The sequence below is a fragment of the Bufo bufo genome, chromosome 4 (genome assembly GCF_905171765.1).
Source record: "Bufo bufo chromosome 4, aBufBuf1.1, whole genome shotgun sequence".
In the NCBI taxonomy this organism is placed as follows: domain Eukaryota; kingdom Metazoa; phylum Chordata; class Amphibia; order Anura; family Bufonidae; genus Bufo; species Bufo bufo.
The window spans coordinates 457787859-457808263 of record NC_053392.1 but is presented as its reverse complement, the minus strand read 5'-3'; the positions used below and the strand labels follow the sequence as shown (position 1 = coordinate 457808263).

At 41.8% G+C, this 20405-nt stretch overlaps 1 protein-coding gene across 1 annotated transcript in view; it reads left to right on the top strand.

The window, feature by feature from the left end:
- The window catches only part of KIF26B (kinesin family member 26B), a 390270-nt gene that overhangs the window by 196210 nt on the left and 173655 nt on the right, over positions 1–20405 (top strand). The window contains exon 4 of the mRNA XM_040429447.1: positions 8471–8637. Coding sequence (XP_040285381.1) covers positions 8471–8637 — 167 coding nt within the window. The remainder of the gene's footprint in view (positions 1–8470; positions 8638–20405) is intronic.

Below are 20405 nucleotides of genomic sequence, written 5' to 3'. Positions count from 1 at the left end.
AGACTGATCAGGATCCTGATCCGTCTTACAAATGCATTGAAATGCCGGATCCGTCTTTCCGGTGTCATCTAGAAAAACGGATCCAGCATTTAATTTTTTCACATTTTTTTCGGTCTGCGCATTGCGGTATTTTGAATGCCGTATCCGGCATTAATACATTCCTATGAAAAAAAAATCCGGCTTTCCGGCAAGTGTTGCGGATTTTTGGCCGGAGATAAAACAGTAGCATGCTGCGGTATTATCTCCGTCCTGAACAGTCAAAAAGCCTGAACTAAAGACATCCTGATGCATCCTGAACGGATTGCTCTCTATTCAGAATGCATGGAGCCCCTAGGAGGGAAGTCAGTGCCGGAAAAGAAAAACGCTAGTGTTAAAGTACCCTTAAAGTACCTTAGTTGAGTGGTTCTTGCCATAATTTGGATTAGAAGAATAGTAGAATAGGGCTAAACACTGTATGGAATTGTATACCAATCCTACCTTTGTACAACACAACTGATGGTCTCAAACACATTATGAAAGCAACAGTTGCCACACAGTAACTCTTAATGAAGCATATCTGTTAATTGAAAGCCATTCTAAGTGACTTGAGAGAATGCAGAGTGTGTGCAATATAAAATATATAGTTTTTTTAAACACTTTTCTGTTTACTACTTGGTTCCATATGTGTTCCTTCATTGTTTTAATGTCTTCAATATGAATTTTACAGTGTAGGAAAAAAACTGAAAAACCATGAAATGAAAAGGTGTGTCCAAACCTTTGACTGGCACTGCGTGCATATACAGTGGGCTGCAAAAGTTTGGGAAACCTTGTTAATCGTCATGATTTTCCTGTATAAATCGTTGGTTGTTACGATAAAAAATGTCAGTTAAATATATCATATAGGAGATACACATAGTGATATTTGAGAAGTGAAATGAAGTTTATTGGATTTACAGAAAGTGTGCTATAATTGTTTAAACAAAATTAGGCAGGTGCATAAATTTGGGCACTGTTGTCATTTTATTGATTCCAAAACCTTTAGAACTAATTATTGGAACTCAAATTGGCTTGGTAAGCTCAGTGACCCCTGACCTACATACACAGGTGAATCCAATTATGAGGAAGAGTATTTAAGGGGTCAATTGTAAGTTTCCCTCCTCTTTTAATTTTCTCTGAAGAGTAGCAACATGGGGGTCTCAAAACAACTCTCAAATGACCTGAAGACAAAGATTGTTCACCATCATGGTTTAGGGGAAGGATACAGAAAGCTGTCTCAGAGATTTCAGCTGTCTGTTTCCACAGTTAGGAACATATTGAGGAAATGGAAGACCACAGGCTCAGTTGAAGTTAAGGCTCGAAGTGGCAGACCAAGAAAAATCTCGGATAGACAGAAGCGACGAATGGTGAGAACAGTCAGAGTCAACCCACAGAGCAGCACCAAAGACCTACAACATCATCTTGCTGCAGATGGAGTCACTGTGCATCGTTCAACCATTCGGCGCACTTTACACAAGGAGATGCTGTATGCGAGAGTGATGCAGAGGAAGCCTTTTCACCGCCCACAGCACAAAAAGTGCCGCTTGAGGTGGGCTAAAGCACATTTGGACAAGCCAGCTTCATTTTGGAATAAGGTGCTGTGGACTGATGAAACTAAAATTGAGTTATTTGGCCATAACAAGGGGCGTTATGCATGGAGGAAAAAGAACACAGCATTCCAAGAAAAACACCTGCTACCTACAGTAAAATATGGTGGTGGTTCCATCATTCTGTGGGGCTGTGTGGCCAGTGCAGGGACTGGGAATCTTGTCAAAGTTGAGGGACGCATGGATTCCACTCAGTATCAGCAGATTCTGGAGACCAATGTCCAGGAATCAGTGACAAAGCTGAAGCTGCACCAGGGCTGGATCTTTCAACAAGACAACGACCCTAAACACTGCTCAAAATCCACTAAGGCATTTATGCAGAGGAGCAAGTACAACGTTCTGGAATGGCCATCTCAGTCCCCAGACCTGAATATAATTGAAAATCTGTGGTGTGACTTAAAGAGAGCTGTCCATGCTCGGAAGCCATCAAACCTGAATGAACTAAAGATGTTTTGTAAAGAGGAATGGTCCAAAATACCTTCAACCAGAATCCAGACTCTCATTGGAACCTACAGGAAGCGTTTAGAGGCTGTCATTTCTGCAAAAGGAGGATCTACAAAATATTGATTTCATTTCTTTTTTGTGGTGCCCAAATTTATGCACCTGCCTAATTTTTTTAAAACAAATATAGCACACTTTATGTAAATCCAATAAACTTCATTTCACTTCTCAAATATCACTGTGTGTGTCTCCTATATGATATATTTAACTGACATTTTTTATCGTAACAACCAACGATTTATACAGGAAAATCATGACGATTAACAAGGTTGCCCAAACTTTCGCATCCCACTGTAGCTATAGAGAAAAAGAGAATGTTTGGGAGAGCAACTTGAAAGTGTTCTGTTTCTGTGCCACACCATCAATGGGGTAATCATTCAAATCAACGGGTTATCGGTGTAATTCAGGACAGGACTCGTCCTCTAGAGTGAGACATGCTCTTTGTAGCAGCTCTCAGCTGGCCAAGAAAAAAAGGATTCTGAATTCCCTAATAGGATATATGAAAATGAGCTTTCTAAATTGTACAATTAATATTACAAAAGTTATACGGCATACAGAAAAAGTAAACACATATTTAGCATAATCAAATGTTTATGAGGATTCTGTTCTAGTTTCTATTCTTGTTTGTGGTAATTGCTGCTATATGCCTAGATAAAGAGGGTTAAATGTGACCTACACAGTGTGGGCATCTGATGAACAGATTTGTGTTTTCCTATGCCTTTAGGGCAGATTGTTTTCTGGATCATTAATGCCCTTTACATGGCCCACATGCGGACACAGCCCAGTAGTTTCTCTCTATACAACACTAGAAGAAGGTCACTGACCTGTAAGATCAATGCTTGTGATTTTAAAGCAACCAAGACTTGTTCACTTCACACTGCTGCCTCCCGGGAAGGAAGATAGGAAGAAGAGATAGTGAAAAAGACTGAATAGGAAGTAGAATAAAATTCTAAAAATAGACAGAAGTGTAACTCTAGTTGGGCTACGTACGCACTTGCATTCATTCTTTTCTCAGGTTCTTGTTGCTTTTCACAATCAGTGTATGTATTATTAGTCTGTGGGTAACAATTTCAATCATAATGAATCATTCATATGGAACATGGCTGATCTTAAAGGGAACCTGTCACTGTGAAAATGCAATATAAGCTACAGGCAGAGTAATACATACTTTTATGGGAAATTTTTCAGAACAACCTGTATTTTAAGCATTTAAATTCTTGCTCATTCCGGACTTTGACGTTAAGTAGGCGGTCCTATCAGTGATTGACAGCTGTCTCTGTATATTCTGTCAGATAGGGAAGACTGTCATTCATTGATAGGACCACCTCCTTGACTTCAAAGCCCAGAATGAGCAGGAATTAAAATGAATATACAATATAAATATATATATATATATATATATATATATATAGGCTCATTCAGATGACCATACTGTATATTTGCATCCATTCCGCAATTTTCGGGAACTGACCCATTCATTTCAATAGGGCCAAAAACAGATACGGTCGCCTGAATGAGCCCTTAGTCATATTGAATCTTTTCCCAGATGTGCTTCACCTGCTCTATAACATGCTGCCTGCAGCTCAGACACCATGTTCAACGTGACAGATTTCCTTTAACTGCACCATCACACATGTCAATATACACTCACCTAAAGAATTATTAGGAACACCATACTAATACGGTGTTGGACCCCCTTTTGCCTTCAGAACTGCCTTAATTCTACGTGGCATTGATTCAACAAGGTGCTGATAGCATTCTTTAGAAATGTTGGCCCATATTGATAGGATAGCATCTTGCAGTTGATGGAGATTTGAGGGATGCACATCCAGGGCACGAAGCTCCCGTTCCACCACATCCCAAAGATGCTCTATTGGGTTGAGATCTGGTGACTGTGGGGGCCATTTTAGAACAGTGATCTCATTGTCATGTTCAAGAAACCAATTTGAAATGATTCGAGCTTTGTGACATGGTGCATTATCTTGCTGGAAGTAGCCATCAGAGGATGGATACATGTTCTCATTCTGTTTACGCCAAACTCGGACTCTACCATTTGAATGTCTCAACAGAAATCGAGACTCATCAGACCAGGAAACATTTTTCCAGTCTTCAACAGTCCAATTTTGGTGAGCTCGTGCAAATTGTAGCCTCTTTTTCCTATTTGTAGTGGAGATGAGTGGTACCCGGTGGGGTCTTCTGCTGTTGTAGCCCATCCGCCTCAAGGTTGTGCGTGTTATGGCTTCACAAATGCTTTGCTGCATACCTCGGTTGTAACGAGTGGTTATTTCAGTCAAAGTTTCTCTTCTATCAGCTTGAATCAGTCGGCCCATTCTCCTCTGACCTCTAGCATCCACAAGGCATTTTCGCCCACAGGACTGCCGCATACTGGATGTTTTTCCCTTTTCACACCATTCTTTGTAAACCCTAGAAATGGTTGTGCGTGAAAATCCCAGTAACTGAGCAGATTGTGAAATACTCAGACCGGCCCGTCTGGCACCAACAACCATGCCACGCTCAAAATTGCTTAAATCACCTTTCTTTCCCATTCTGACATTCAGTTTGGAGTTCAGGAGATTGTCTTGACCAGGACCACAACCCTACATGCATTGAAGCAACTGCCATGTGATTGGTTGACTAGATAATTGCATTAATGAGAAATAGAACAGGTGTTCCTAATAATTCTTTAGGTGATTGTATAATGGTAGCTATGATGCCAGTATGAATAGAGACTTAAAGCAGTTGTCCCATGACAAACACGTATCCACAGGATAGGCGACAAATGTCTGGCAAGTGTCCATCCACCGAATGCACACTGCTGCTCCGTTTAGCTGAATTTTGCTGTGAAATTCACCCTATGGTTTGCAAAGGGCGAAATCCTGCAGCATAAATTGACATGCTGGGTATTACAAATCTGCTTTACCCGTCCACTTACACTGTGGACTTCAGCTAAAAATCGTATCCACTTTTCTCGTGCTGTAATATGCTGCAGATTTTCCATATACAATGCCACAGCGTATCTAGCATGTCTGAACATACCCTAAGCATTTATCTGTATGGAAAGATCCAGTGACATCAAGCCGGATACATTGGAGGACAAATACAGCATTATAGAGACCCCTCTTATATCTCTACTGGTTACTATGAAGATCATGAATTCAGTCCTTTACATGGAATCTGAGAAACAGTTGGAAGAAGCTTTTAGGATGGTAGTGGTCTCCTTAGGCTAGCTTCATACTAGCATTGTGAGATCCGGCAGGCATCTGACATTGCCAGAAGCTACAGTGTTCCCGTCCCCTGCGTGCAGCAGTTTTTGTCCTGCTGATTCTCAGCATATTTGCCGGATCTCCGCTGGTCCCCATTACAGTTTAACGGGAACGCTGTGGCTGCTGGAACAGCCTGCCGGATCTCACAATGCTAGTGTGAAACTAGCCTTACAAATTAGGCGCCTGCGCAGCTGCACAGGTTGCACATAGGGTATGCCCACTCCTGGCAGAAGATATTTAGCCTTTTTCTTGTTTTTCTTTTTAATATAAGATGTAAGGAGATACATCACACTTGCAGAAATGTTGAATTCCATCTACATCTACTCACAATGCTGAAATGAACCGATAAGCACCAATGGTAGGCCCTGCCATCCAGCAGGAGTCACCAGTATTTTATATCAGGCAGATACTGAATTGCTAGCAGGATCAAGCAGCTGCAGCTATAATCTCAAGAGAAAGAGAAGAGCGCAATGACTCTAATAATCAAGTCATTATTGTTTCAAGACTCATCTCCTACCAGACTGATACATTCCACTTTTTCATCTAAAAAGGTTTAAAGGGTTTAGTCTCCAACTGTATCACTAAAGGAAAGAAACACATTGTGCTTATGCCAATAACGCTGAAAGCAGATAACCATATTTATCAAGTCTCACTGTACACACGACCACACCAGCCATTCCGCTGGTCCTGAAGGTAATTACATTTTAATCACTAGGTGGTCAAGTTGTCAATAGAGGTAATCTGATATGGAGCATCTGCTGTAACTCATTAATCTTCAATGATGGATTTCGCGTTTGGGATAGATATTCTTTCCAGTGACATCACTTCATTGGCTCTCGGCTGCAGTTAATCTGATGAAAGCCAAACACAAGACATGTAAATTAGCAGAGAGACATCTAGGATATATCCATGAACTTACATATATGCAATTCAGTAGGCACTGTAACCAATAGATAAGTGTGGAGCTAAGGAATGGTGGATGGTAGCTCCAGTTGTGGTGCAGTTGGTACCTCATTGCGTGGTCTGCGAGAAGAAATCTTTTAATCAAAATAAATGAGCCATCTTCTGGTTCAGCCAAATGTTAATTAAAGACCCCTTTGCATGGCCCGATGTAGCAAGGAACTGTCAGGAGGAAGCGTGCATTCAGCGATCCCCTCCCTACTGTATGAAGAGGAGCAGTGATCGCTAATGCCATCGCTCATCCCCATACAGAATCATTGATTGCTGGCTTCAGAGTGCTGTTTAGACATCATGATCTGCTGCTGGCAAACGATGATATAGGTGACCGCACCAACCATCTATTACCCTCAACGAGCGTTTTGCTCATTCATCGGGTAATCTGTGGCACCTTTACTCAGGCAGATTATCATCAGTACGATGAGAGTAATGGCCTATCCTCTAGATTGATCATCAATATCAGATCAGCTGTTAAAAGAGGCTTGCAGCCCGTGAGTGTCACAGCATCTTCCTCGGCCATGTGATGTCACTGTACGTTGGTCACATGGCCTATTTGCAGCTCATCCCCAAGTCAGTGGGACTGAGCTGCAGTACTATGAACAGCCACTATACAATGTACGGCGTTGTGCTTGGAAAGCTGCTGGTAGCCGGCCGCGTTCATCAGAGCTCCGGTGAGCGGGGCGGCTCCCTGAAACAGCCGATCGGCAGAGGTGCTGAGACTTAAACACCCACCAATGTGATAATGATGACTTAGCCTGACCTGTCCCCTTTAAAATAAAGAAAATAGTCCCCACCTCTGAATATAGTAAAAAAAAATGTGCTTAACCCCTTCCCAACTGCCCCTGTAATAGTACGGCAGAAGTCGGGTCTTTAAAGCACTTGCTCGCGAGCACCATAGCCACCAGGTTTCTGCTGTTTCATACAGCAGACACTCGAGGCTGATGTCTGCAATCGGTGCTAATGCCTATCACAAGCATTTAACCCCTCAGATGCCATGATCACATCTGAGGGCACAAATCCCAGAAGCACTGTGCTTTCGGGCCTAGAAGTAAAAATTACAGATCTGGCTACAAATAGTGAGCCCTCACACAGCTCTTTGGACATAACTATAAAAAAAGTTATTGGGGTAAAGATAGGGCCATGAAAATTTTAATGTGGTGTTTCCATAATCACAATGACCTGGAGAATGCAGGTCATGGGTCAGTTTTACCGTATGGGGAGTGCCATAGAAACAAAACCCATAAAGCTGTGGCGTAATTGTGTTTTTTCCAGCTTCCCATTATGTTGTATGAAATAAAAAAATGCTGCCATTACAAAGTACAACTTGTACAGAAAAAAAACAAGCCCTCAATTGTGTATGTGAAGAGAAAAATAAAAAGGTTATGGCTCTGGGAAAGCAAGGAGTGAAAAATGAAATTGCAAAAACAGAAAATCAACTGTTTTAGAAGAGGTTGAAGAAGTTGTTCAGGATTACAGGAAATGGCGCATTGTGTGTGCATGTATTGTCTATTCTGCTGCTGCTCAGCCACATTTGTGTGAACAGGACTGAGCCGCAATATTAGATACAGCCATGAGCGGCACTGTTTCTGGAAACAAAGTAGATCTTTTTTTTTCCAATCCTGACGAAACCCTTTAGAGCTTATGCACACGACCGTTGCCTTTTTGCAGTCCGCAAAACACAGGTACTGCAAAAATTGTGGATCTGATGCAGACCAAAAATACTTTTGTGTGCATGAGCCCTTAAAGAAGACCTATTAACACCTGGACCCTATCATTTTGTATTGTGAAAACTGCTATCCTCCTAGATAAAAAAAAAAAGTATATTTAGAGAATGTTTTCTTTTTTTCTTGACTTAAACATTTTTAGAATAAAGCAGATAAGGTGAGGGTGGTGATGGGTCCTCTTTTTAAGACTAAATGGCAACACAAAAATGGTCGAGATTATGAGTATGATTGGTCATTTTCAGTTGGTTCATAGTGAAAAATTACAGCTTTTTGCATATGGCATATTTTGTAATCAATATAATATCAATAGCAGATTTTATGCATCTCTAGAAATATCTACTTGTAATTTTTGAACAAGGAATTTAGGTTTTGATTTTATAACCCTACATTTTTCTGTTTGCAGATCTCTCAGCTGATGACAGAGACTGGCAGGGAAGGTCTCACCGAGGCAGCACTGAACCGCTACAATGCTGATAAGCCTTCCATATACAGCTTTCCTGCTACACATACTACATATGTTGCTAGTGAAGCGTCCACAGGAACTTCAGTGGCTGCATCTTTTTTTGCCAGGTAACTATATGTTTGGTTATTAACTTTTGTTACAGTTTCGGACTGATTTACCCTAGGTCCACCAGAGGAAATGATTCTGAGGGTGCATTTGGGACTGATGTACCCTAGGTCCACCAGAGGAAATGATTCTAAGGGCTCATTTGGGACTAATGTACCCTAGGTCCACCAGAGGAATTGATTCTGAGGGCTCATTTGGGACTGATGTACCCTAGGTCCACCAGAGGAAATTATTCTGAGGGTGCATTTGGGACTGATGTACCCTAGATCCACCAGAGGAAATTATTCTGAGAGCGCATCTAACTATACCTGTGGTTATTGTTTTTTATTGCATCATATACTCTGCTGTGTTTTTTTTAAGTACCGTAATCTAAAAAATTTAAAGAAAAACTGGTGTTTCAGTGTCAGTCTCAAATAGGACTGTCCATCTCTAGACTTCAATGTTTTTTATATCTAGGCCCTACTATTGTCTCGAAACCTCTCGTAACGATCTTTTATGTTAGTCCTGTCCAAGGACATCTTGTTGACTAAATGTGCAGACATTTAAATTGTGCTCTAGGCTCTGCAATGAGGCAGCCAATAAATGCTCTGTTCACATATAATTTTTTTCCTTCAATCTGAGGTGCACATCAGGTGTTGTGTATTGCTGTTGGAAGGCTCTGACATATGGCATTGTATAGGTATACAGTGGCATAAGTCACCTATTGACTCCCATTGTAAAAAGTGTATAATTTTTTACTAAGCATGAAAGAAATAATCCTCAGTCTGTCCTGTGTACTCCCCAACTCCAAGCAATCTTGTCCAGTTGTCAGGGACTATGTTGCGTGTAGAACAGCTGAGATCGCTGGCCTGGTAACTAGGAAGTACAGACCATAGAAAATAGAACTCGAAATCTTATTTCCATATTAAAAACAGATAAAATCATGTTGCGTACTGATGAAGCATTTCTGGCCTAGCGTGGCCCTTAATCATAGCATGCTCATTGCTATGATTAAGGGCCATGCTAGGCCAGAAACGCGTCAACAGTACGCAATGATTTTATCAGTTTCTAATATGGATGTCAAATAAAGAGGATTTTTAGGGATACAAGAACTGTTGCTGGAGTTCTGTTTTCCCAAATTTTTTACTGTATTCATCTATATAAGAAAGCAAAGTTGACTACACTCTCTTATACAGTTAAAAGGACGCTACCATCATGTTTTTTTCTCACATACTAACGGCCTATATGTGAATATTCAAAGTAATAAAAAAATATATAATTTGATATAATTTTTTGAAGTCACTCCAGGTATTCTACTTCCTGTCCTGACTCTAAGGGCTGTTTCACACGAGCGGATGCCGTGCGTGACATCCGCTGCGTGAATGACAGCCAAGACCCGATGCAGACTGCAGAAGCACGGAGCATTAACATGACTGATAATGCTCCGTGCCTCTCTGTGATCTCTTTACTACGAAATCACAGTGAGATAAAGTTGTCATTGTGATTTCGTAGTAAAGAGATCACAGAGAGGCACGGAGCATTATCAGTCATGTTAATGCTCCGTGCTTCTGCAGTCTGCATCGGGTCTTGGCTGTCATTCACGGAGCCGATGTCACGCACGGCATCCGCTCGTGTGAAACAGCCCTAAAGGGACCTTTATACAGGCAGATAATCGCTAACAAGCGTTTATAGGAAATGTGAAAGGCTCGTTCATGGAGTAAAATGATTGTTTGTGTGGACACCTAAATTATCATTGCCAACAGCCTCTGCTGCTGGCGAAAAATGATTCACTATGGTGACGAGCAATGGCATTAGTGATTGCTCCTCTACATACTGTGGAGGAGATTGCTTCATGTAAATGCTGAGTTCTTCTTCACTGATGAGCAGGCGCTTACCCCTTCCCGAAAAACGCCTGCTACCTATTCCAGTGTAAAGGGACATTTAGCTTCCTCCATTGTTTGGACTTATAGAACAGGAAACAGCCTCACTGCGACCAGAGAGGGAAGGGGATGAGGGATTCATTTACAGCCTCACACATTACACTGATAACTATAGTGCACTTCTTTGGGCATCTTTATCTAGACCTATCAAGAGAATAATAGAGCTGCTATACTGTTAGGCCCCTTTCACAGGAGCGTGTTGTCCGCGCGGCTGCAATGCGTGACGTGAACGCATAGCACCCGCACTGAACCCTGACTCTGTCTCTCTGGGTCTGTGTACATGAGCGTTTTTTTTTTCACACATCAGTTCTGCGTTGCGTGAGAATCGCTGCATGTTCTATATTCTGCGTTTTTTTCACGCATCCCCGGCCCCATAGAAGTGAATGGGGCTTCAATGAAAAACGTATTACATCTGGATGTAGTCTGGGTGCAATGCGTTTTTCACAAATGTTTGCTAAGAGATGTTGTTTGTAAACCTTTTTTATCACGTGCGTGAAAAACATGCATTGCACCTGCGCAAAAAAAACGGAACCACTGAACACAATTGCAGACACACCTGAATGAACTTGCTTGTGAAATGGCGCGAGTTTCACTGAACTCATCCAGAGCCAATCCATATAGTTCGTGTGAAAGGGCCTTAAGGTGGATTTAGACGGGGCAAGGAGAAGCTGATTGTCAGGAAGGAAGTGCTCCTTTCTGACCGTTGGCTGCTCGTTAAGTGGAGGTGAAGCACTGCATTTACATGCAGCAATCACCTCCACAGTATGAGAATGAGCGGTTACTTGTCCTCATACAGCTGCATTGTTTCTGGTGAGCAGAGTGCTGTTTAGACCGCACAATCTGACGCCCAGAAACAATAATTTTCTTGCCAGCACTAATGACAGTTTAACCCGATGAATGATAGTTTCGCTCGTTCATCGGGTGATCGACTGCACCTTTAGATGGGCAGATTGTCGGGAATGAGTGTTCACAGGAATGTTCGTTCCCGATAATCTGTTTGAATATTGGGTCGAGTAAATCCACCTTTATTCCAATTTTACAATCTACTTTTATACAAACAGGTAGCATCTTTATCTAGACCTATCAAGAGAAAAATAGAGCTGCCATACTGTTAGGCCCCTTTCACAGTAGCGTGTTGTCCGCGCAGCTGCAATGTGTGACGTGAACACAGCACCCGCACTGAACCCTGACCCATTCATTTCAATGGGTCTGTGTACATGAGCGTTGTTTTCACACATCAGTTCTGCGTTGCGTGAGCATCGCTGCATGTTCTATATTCTGCCGATGAATGATAGTTTCTTTCGTTCATCGGGTGATCGACTGCACCTTTAGATGGGCAGATTGTCGGGAATGAGTGTTCACAGGAATGTTCATTCCCAATAATCTGTTCGAATATTGGGTCGAGTAAATCCACCTTTATTCCAGTTTTACAATATACTGTTATACTAACCGGTAGCATCTTCCCCTGAAAGCAGCAGTAAAATAACAACGGGTTCCATATTTACTGTATATAGGAGTTTTATCTCTCTCTGCTGACTGATATTGAAGGACAGTATTGCATTTACAATGGTATAGTACTGTCAAAATGAAAAAAGAAAAACAGACAAATTATTAAAAAATTGTTTCATATGAATATTGAGTTTAAAAAGTACCCCTTTCTAATGGAAGTGTCCATTTAAAAATGGTAAAATCCTTTCCGATACGTTTAGTGCATTTGGCACCATGGAAACATCTGGCTGATATTTTGGGAGCTTTCCCTTTGCATATGCCGAATGTGTTAAAAAAAACTGTGGGGGAGATTTATCAAACTTATAAAGTAGAACTGCCTTAGTTGCCCATAGCAGCAGATTCCATCTTTCATGTTTCAGAGCTCCTTTGGAAAATGAAAGGTGGAATCTGATTGGTTGCTTTGGGCAACTAAGCCAGTTTGATAAATCTCCCCCAGTATATTTACAGAACCTTAGTACATTGGCGTAAAAAATGGAGAATGGGGTCTGGTACTGATCTGCATTCATTATACAGTGGACTGTCAGTCAGTCTCACAAATTTGAAAGAGGTTAAAACCCATTTACCAGGAATTGTACAGGAGGAGTTGAGGGACACACTACTTATTTACTTACGGCATCCCATTATATTACACTGCAGTCTATTATTTTAAACATGGTTGTTATTGTGATAGTCATTCACAGTCAGCATTTGGTTATCCCGCTATACCACACTGTTTTTCCTTTTTTGAAAGAATAGCATTTAGACTGAATGTTAAAATTGCAGTAATCTGGCCCAAGTTGTTGCCAAGGAAATGGACAGTGATGAGCATGTTTAAGATGCAGAGATTGTTCTAGCTGAAATGTAAATTGCCCATGGGATTTAGCTTAGGAACATTTGATAGACTGCAGAAACAAATACAAAAGTATTCTTAAATGAAAATCATTTGTCAGGCAGGTTGGTTATGAACAAACCAGCGGCATTCTTCTTTAATTAGAACACATAAATGGTCTAATTTATTAGGTCTGCATAGTACAAGGTTAAGCACAGAGACATAGGATCCAAAGCAGAGTACAGAAGTCAAGGAAGGACAAGCCATTCTTCACGGCATGCACTAATGCTGGTGACTTATACAGCTCAGGAATCAGGATACTGTAATTCCTTACTGACAAGAGCCTAGCAGATCCAGTCTTCTCGGGATCAAAGGTCTGCAAACTTGTAATTTTACAGAACGCTCGCTCTGTATTTTTTGTGGAGGAGCTTGTGGGCCTTTATGGTAGGTCATACTTTGACCTTAAAATTCCATATATGATTGAACATCTCAGCTGCTTCGAGTTAGGAGACCAGATTGAAGAATATGTGTTGTGATGATTGTTTTAAATCTGCATTCAATCCATGGGCAAAATATCTGAAAGTCCATATTTAAGTATATGAAACTGTATATTATAAACTTTAGCCCTTCTACTTTCTGGTACATATTGTGTAGACAAAATAAACCAATGCTTAATATTGCAAATAGCAAATGAAAATTGCATCCCGTAAAATATAAGGAAGAGGCTATGCTTCAGTTGCACAATTAAAGTACAGTACCTTTCAAACCTCCAATGAAAGTGAATGGGAAAAGTCATATCACAGTCTTGGCCCCTTGTATCCGATCTCTGGGGTTACTCTCTCATTGTGGAGAGAGCCAAAACTAGTGTAGGGGGTATTACAGGCCAGACAACGCTCCACGAGAAAAAGGATATACAGATTAGCTTTCCTCCATAAGAAAGAAAGCTGTCTCTGTAGCGCCACCTAGTGGAAGTATCTATCCTCGGTAGCACTGCAGAGATGGCTTTCTTTCTCTACTGCATGGTTGAGGTCCCTATTGAGGTCCCTCACGGAGACAACTCCTTTAAGTGTGACTCAGTTCCATGGGTTATAGGTTCATTTGTAGCTTTGAGGGGTGCTGGCTCTCCCGAAGGAGACCAGATACACTGAACAAAAATATAAACGCAAGTTTTGGTTTTGCTCCTATTTTGCATGAGCTGAACTCAAAGATCTGAAACATTTTCTACATACACAAAAGACCCATTACTCTCAAATATTGTTCACAAATTTGTCTAAATCTGTGTTAGTGGGCACTTCTCCTTTGCCGAGATAATTCATCCCACCTCACAGGTGTGGCATATCAAGGTGCTGATTAGACTGCATAAATATTGCACAGGTGTGCCGTAGACTGCCCACTATAAAAGGCCACTCTGAAATGTGCAGTTTGATCACACAGCACAGTGCCACAGATGTCGCAATGTTTGAGGGAGCGTGCAATTGGCATGCTGACTGCAGGAATGTCTACCCGTGCCCGTGCAATGAATGTTCATTTCTCTACCATAAGCCGTCTCCAAAGGCTTTTCAGAGAATTTGGCAGTACATCCAACCGGCCTCACAACTGCAGAGCACGTATGTAGGCAGACTTAGTGGCAATGATCCATGGGAAAATTATATGCAAATAGGTTTCCCCTGGAAAAAGAGAACCATCACGCTAGTGCCACCTTTGGAAGTGGCTCGCTACAAGTCAAGTACTAAAACTGGACTTTGACTCAAAGGGAGCAGTTTCCAAAAGGTGACACTAGTGAGATGGTGCTCTTTTTATGCCTCTTTGCTAACTGTATGGAACAAGTAGCTTGAGAGACATGGAGTCCTATCACTCTGGTCATAAATTTGTGTAATATAAGGATAAATTAAGCAATATCTTAAATATTGTTTATAATAATTGCATGGCCATAATCCTTAACTTAGGACATCAGTATCAGATTAGCGGGGTTCCTGGTCTATGAAGAGTGCTGTGTGTTGTCTCCTTTATAGAGGCGGCACAGTGTATTTATAATGGCGAGCAAGTCATTTTGAAGATGAATTACTGCTTGTGACACCTTCAAACAGATAATCTTATAGAGAGTGTGTGTATATACAGTGCTGCCCATAATTATTCATACCCCTGTCAAATTTTTACTTAAAGTTACTTTTATTCAACCAGCAAGTAATTTTTTGACGGGAAATGACATAGGTGTCTCCCAAAAGATAAGACCATGTACAAGAGGCATTATTGTGGGAAAAAAATAATTCGCAGCTTTTATTTACATTTGAGCGAAAAGTGTCCAGTCCAAAATGATTCATACCCTTCTCAATAATCAATAGAAAAGCCTTTATTGGCTATTACAGCAATCAAACGCTTCTTATAATTGCAGACCAGCTTTTTGCATGTCTCCACAGGTATTTTTGCCCATTCATCTTTAGCAATGAGCTTCAAATCTTTCAGGTTGGAGGGTCTTCTTGCCATCACCCTGATCTTTAGCTCCCTCCACAGATTCTCAATTGCATTCAAGCCTGGACTCTGGCTGGGCCACTCCGAAACGTTAATGTTGTTGTCTGCTAACAATTTCTTCACCACTTTTGCTGTGTGTTTTGGGTCATTGTCATGCTGAAATGTCCACTGGTGCCCAAGGCCAAGTTTCTCTGCAGACTGCCTGATGTTGTCGTCGAGAATCCTCATGTAATGCTCTTTTTCATGGTGCCGTTTACTGTAATTAGGTTCCCTGGTCCATTGGCTGAAAAACAAAAACAAAGCATTAGGTTCCCACCACCATGTTTGACAGTGGGGATGGTGTTCTTTGGGTTGAAGGCTTCTCCTTTTTTACGCCAAATGAAGGAAACATCATTGTGACCAAACAATTACATTTTTGTTTCATCTGACCATAACACAGAAGACCAGAAGTCGTCTTCTATGTCCAGATGAGCTTTTTCAAAGGCCAAGCAAACTTTTGTGTGCCTTATCTGGAGAAGTGGCGTCCTCCTTGGTCTGCATTGTGCAGTGTCCGTTGGTTTGTCTGCCTTGAGACATTGCCACCAGCAGAGCCCAGATTCACCAGGATGGCCTTGGTGGTGATCCTTGGATTCTTTTTCACCTCTCTAACTATCCTCCTGGCCAGCACAGGTGTCACTTTTGGCTTCTGACCACGTCCTCTGAGATTTTCCACAGTGCGGAACATCTTGTATTTTTTGCTCAAATGTAAATAAAAGATGAGAAATGTTTTTTCCCACAATAATGTCTCTTGTACATCGTCTTATTATCTTCTGGGAGACACTTATGTCATTTCCCGTCAAAAAATTACTTGCTGGTTGAATAAAAGTATCTTTAAGTAAAAATTTGCCTGGGGTATGAATAATCATGGGCAGCACTGTATATATATATATATATATACAGTGCTCCAGACAAAAAAAAATGACCAGGAGCCATTGGCTCCTAAACTAAAAAATTTAGGAGCCAAATTACATTTTTTAGTCGCCAAATTTAAAATGCATATCATTTTTAAAAAAAGGACTTTGAGAAGATGAGACGCAGGTGCACTACATATAGGAGAAAACAGCACCACATGCCTCTCACATCCAGGGACATTTTCTGGGGAACAAGGTGACTAAAAATGGCGAATTGCGTGGTTTAGAGTTTTTTTTTTTCTGTTACGGCCTTCACCGAGCGGGAATATTTTTTTATATTTTAATAGCTCACACTTTTTGGGACGTGGCGATATGTAATATGTTCTTTGTTTGTAAATTTTATATGTAAAACTGGGAAGGGGGCCATTTAAACTTTTAGTATTTTTTTAGTTTTTTTTTTACTTTTTATTTGACAACCATTTCTCCCATTAGGGACTAGAACCTGGATCTTTTCATCCCTTGTCCTATTCACCCTGATAGATCTCTATCAGGGTGAATAGGACCTCACACTCTCCCTGCTGCCCTGTGCATAGTACACACAGCAGCAGGGAGCTGAACATGGCAGCCAGGGCTTCAGTAGCGTCCTGGCTGCCATGGTAACAATCTGAGCCCCAGCAGTGTAATCTGCCACTGCCACCAATGAAGGGGATGGGGACACTGTGGCCACCATATAACAATGGGAGGGAGACGGGGACGACTTGTGGCCAGTGATAATGGGGGGGGGGGGGGGAGAGGCTTTGGCAGAGCGCACTAGAGGACCTTTCATGGGTCCAAAGAATCTGAACTTATCAGCAGGCTGCATAGAGCGGCGCCCAGGGATCTAAGTGCACTTACTATTATTCCTGGGCGCCGCTCCGTTCGTCCGCTGTGGCCCCCGGTATTTTCAGCATTCAGAGGAAGGAGGAGGAGACGCCAGTGTGTCTCCGTCTCCATGACAGCAGCGCTGTCCAATCACAGCGCAGAGCTCAGAGCCAGGGAGAAAAAACCTCCCTGGCTCTGAGTTCTGCGCTGTGATTGGACAGCGCTGCTGTCAGGGAGAAGGACAGACACTGGCGTCTCCTCCTCCTTCCTCTGAATGCTGAAAAGACCGGGGGCCACAGCGGACGAACGGAGCGGCGCCCAGGAATAATAGTAAGTGCACTTAGATCCCTGGGCGCCGCTCTATGCAGCCTGCTGATAAGTTCAGATTCTTTGGACCCACGAAAGGTCCTCTTTGACTCCATACAATTGTCTGCAGCGGTATCGCAGACCGGGCACCCGGCCTCAATAACAGGGCATGCGATCTGGGGCACCTGAGGGGTTAATGGCCGCGGATCGCCTGCCCTGTTATTGAGGCCGGGTGCCGGGTCTGTGATACCGCTGCAGAGTCGCAGACACTTATGTTTTACATTCATTTCATTGGCGGCGCAGTGGCGACAGCTCCTCCCCTCCTCCTCCCTGCTATCTCCCCATTGGTGGTAGTGGCGGCAGCGTCACAGTGGAGAGGGAGGCACTCCTTCCTTCTCCACTGTGCAGTGTGCTACTGAACTTAGGCTGCGCAGGATCGCGGCGGTACAGTCGCAAATGGCGACAAGACTAAAAAGTCTTGTCGCCATCTGCAAATTTTAAGGCGCATTGGCGACCGTTTTGGTCGCCATCTGGAGCCCTGATATATATATATATATATACACACAGTGGGATGCGAAAGTTTGGGCAACCTTGTTAATCGTTATGATTTTCCTGTATAAATCGTTGGTTGTTACGATAAAAAATGTCAGTTAAATATATCATATAGGAGACACACACAGTGATATTTGAGAAGTGAAATGAAGTTTATTGGATTTACAGAAAGTGTGCTATAATTGTTTAAACAAAATTAGGCAGGTGCATAAATTTGGGCACTGTTGTCATTTTATTGATTCCAAAACCTTTAGAACTAATTATTGGAACTCAAATTGGCTTGGTAAGCTCAGTGACCCCTGACCTACATACACAGGTGAATCCAATTATGAGAAAGAGTATTTAAGGGGTCAATTGTAAGTTTCCCTCCTCTTTTAATTTTCTCTGAAGAGTAGCAACATGGGGGTCTCAAAACAACTCTCAAATGACCTGAAGACAAAGATTGTTCACCATCATGGTTTAGGGGAAGGATACAGAAAGCTGTCTCAGAGATTTCAGCTGTCTGTTTCCACAGTTAGGAACATATTGAGGAAATGGAAGACCACAGGCTCAGTTGAAGTTAAGGCTCGAAGTGGCAGACCAAGAAAAATCTCGGATAGACAGAAGCGACGAATGGTGAGAACAGTCAGAGTCAACCCACAGACCAGCACCATAGACCTACAACATCATCTTGCTGCAGATGGAGTCACTGTGCATCGTTCAACCATTCGGCGCACTTTACACAAGGAGATGCTGTATGCGAGAGTGATGCAGAGGAAGCCTTTTCTCCGCCCACAGCACAAAAAGTGCCGCTTGAGGTGGGCTAAAGCACATTTGGACAAGTCAGCTTCATTTTGGAATAAGGTGCTGTGGACTGATGAAACTAAAATTGAGTTATTTGGCCATAACAAGGGGCGTTATGCATGGAGGAAAAAGAACACAGCATTCCAAGAAAAACACCTGCTACCTACAGTAAAATATGGTGGTGGTTCCATCATGCTGTGGGGCTGTGTGGCCAGTGCAGGGACTGGGAATCTTGTCAAAGTTGAGGGACGCATGGATTCCACTCAGTATCAGCAGATTCTGGAGACCAATGTCCAGGAATCAGTGACAAAGCTGAAGCTGCGCCGGGGCTGGATCTTTCAACAAGACAACGACCCTAAACACTGCTCAAAATCCACTAAGGCAGAGGAACAAGTACAACGTTCTGGAATGGCCATCTCAGTCCCCAGACTGTTTAAACAATTATAGCACACTTTCTATAAATCCAATAAACTTCATTTCACTTCTCAAATATCACTGTGTGTGTCTCCTATATGATATATTTAACTGACATTTTTTATCGTAACAACCAACGATTTATACAGGAAAATCATGACGATTGACAAGGTTGCCCAAACTTTCGCATCCCACTGTATACAGTTGAAAAGTTGAAACCAAAAGTTTACAACTATATATAGGGTAGAGTAGTATATAGGTTTATAGAGTTCTATTGTCGCCCTTTTGCAGATACCATCCATAATAAAGCCATGTTCATGAGGATTTAAAGTGTACCTGAGTTTTCAAAAAAGTTTGAATAGTGGCTGTGCTTCATTATAGAATCATTAAGGAAGGAATAGTTCTTTTTTGGATGCTTCTAATGTGCTTCCTTAGCGATATTATTCCGTATGTCAGCTACTCAGCTAGATGCATTTCTCTCACAATCAGTGTGTGTCTCGCTTCTATGGAATCTGCCAGTACTGTATTGGAGTGACCTCACTTCCATTACTTCCACTATAATTGTTTTCTTCTAGGGAGCTCAGAAAGCTGCATAAGATAGGGATATCAGACTTACAAACACACAGGAGCTTCTATACTCTTCAAAAGCTGTGTAGATGAAGTGCTTTTATCAGGCTCGGGAGCACAGCTAGCTTTGACACTCCCACATTTCCTGTGACTAGAGACGGATCTAGCCTAACAGCAATGAAAATTAGGTGGAAGTGAGGCCCCTAGGGGCCATAACTTTACAGCTTTTTTCAGGCAAGCAGATTTTTTAAATGAAGTGATTTAGAAATTTGCTAATTACACATTTTCTATTAAATTAATAAAATTGTGTGAAAGTACAGTGACTCTTTAACACTGCTTTAAAGACTTTACTACGTATCTGTATGCCCAAGGCCACCAAAATATGTTTTTGCGTTGGTTGCATATTAGCGTGTGTTGTAAAATAGTACTTATGGAGAATGACTGCTAAAAGTATTTATTATTACTCAGAAATGAGAGAAAACTGTTCAGAATGTGAATTAGAAATACAGATGGACAACAGACATACTCATCCAGTACGTGCAATCCATGTAAATTACAGAAAGACATGTGTTTGGAGCACAGCTGGGACGTATATGCAAACAACCCAGTCACCACATGCCTGAACACTAAATATGAAGTTGTCACATGCATACGCCTGAGGAAGACGTCTGTTTTCATTTAAGACATTGTCC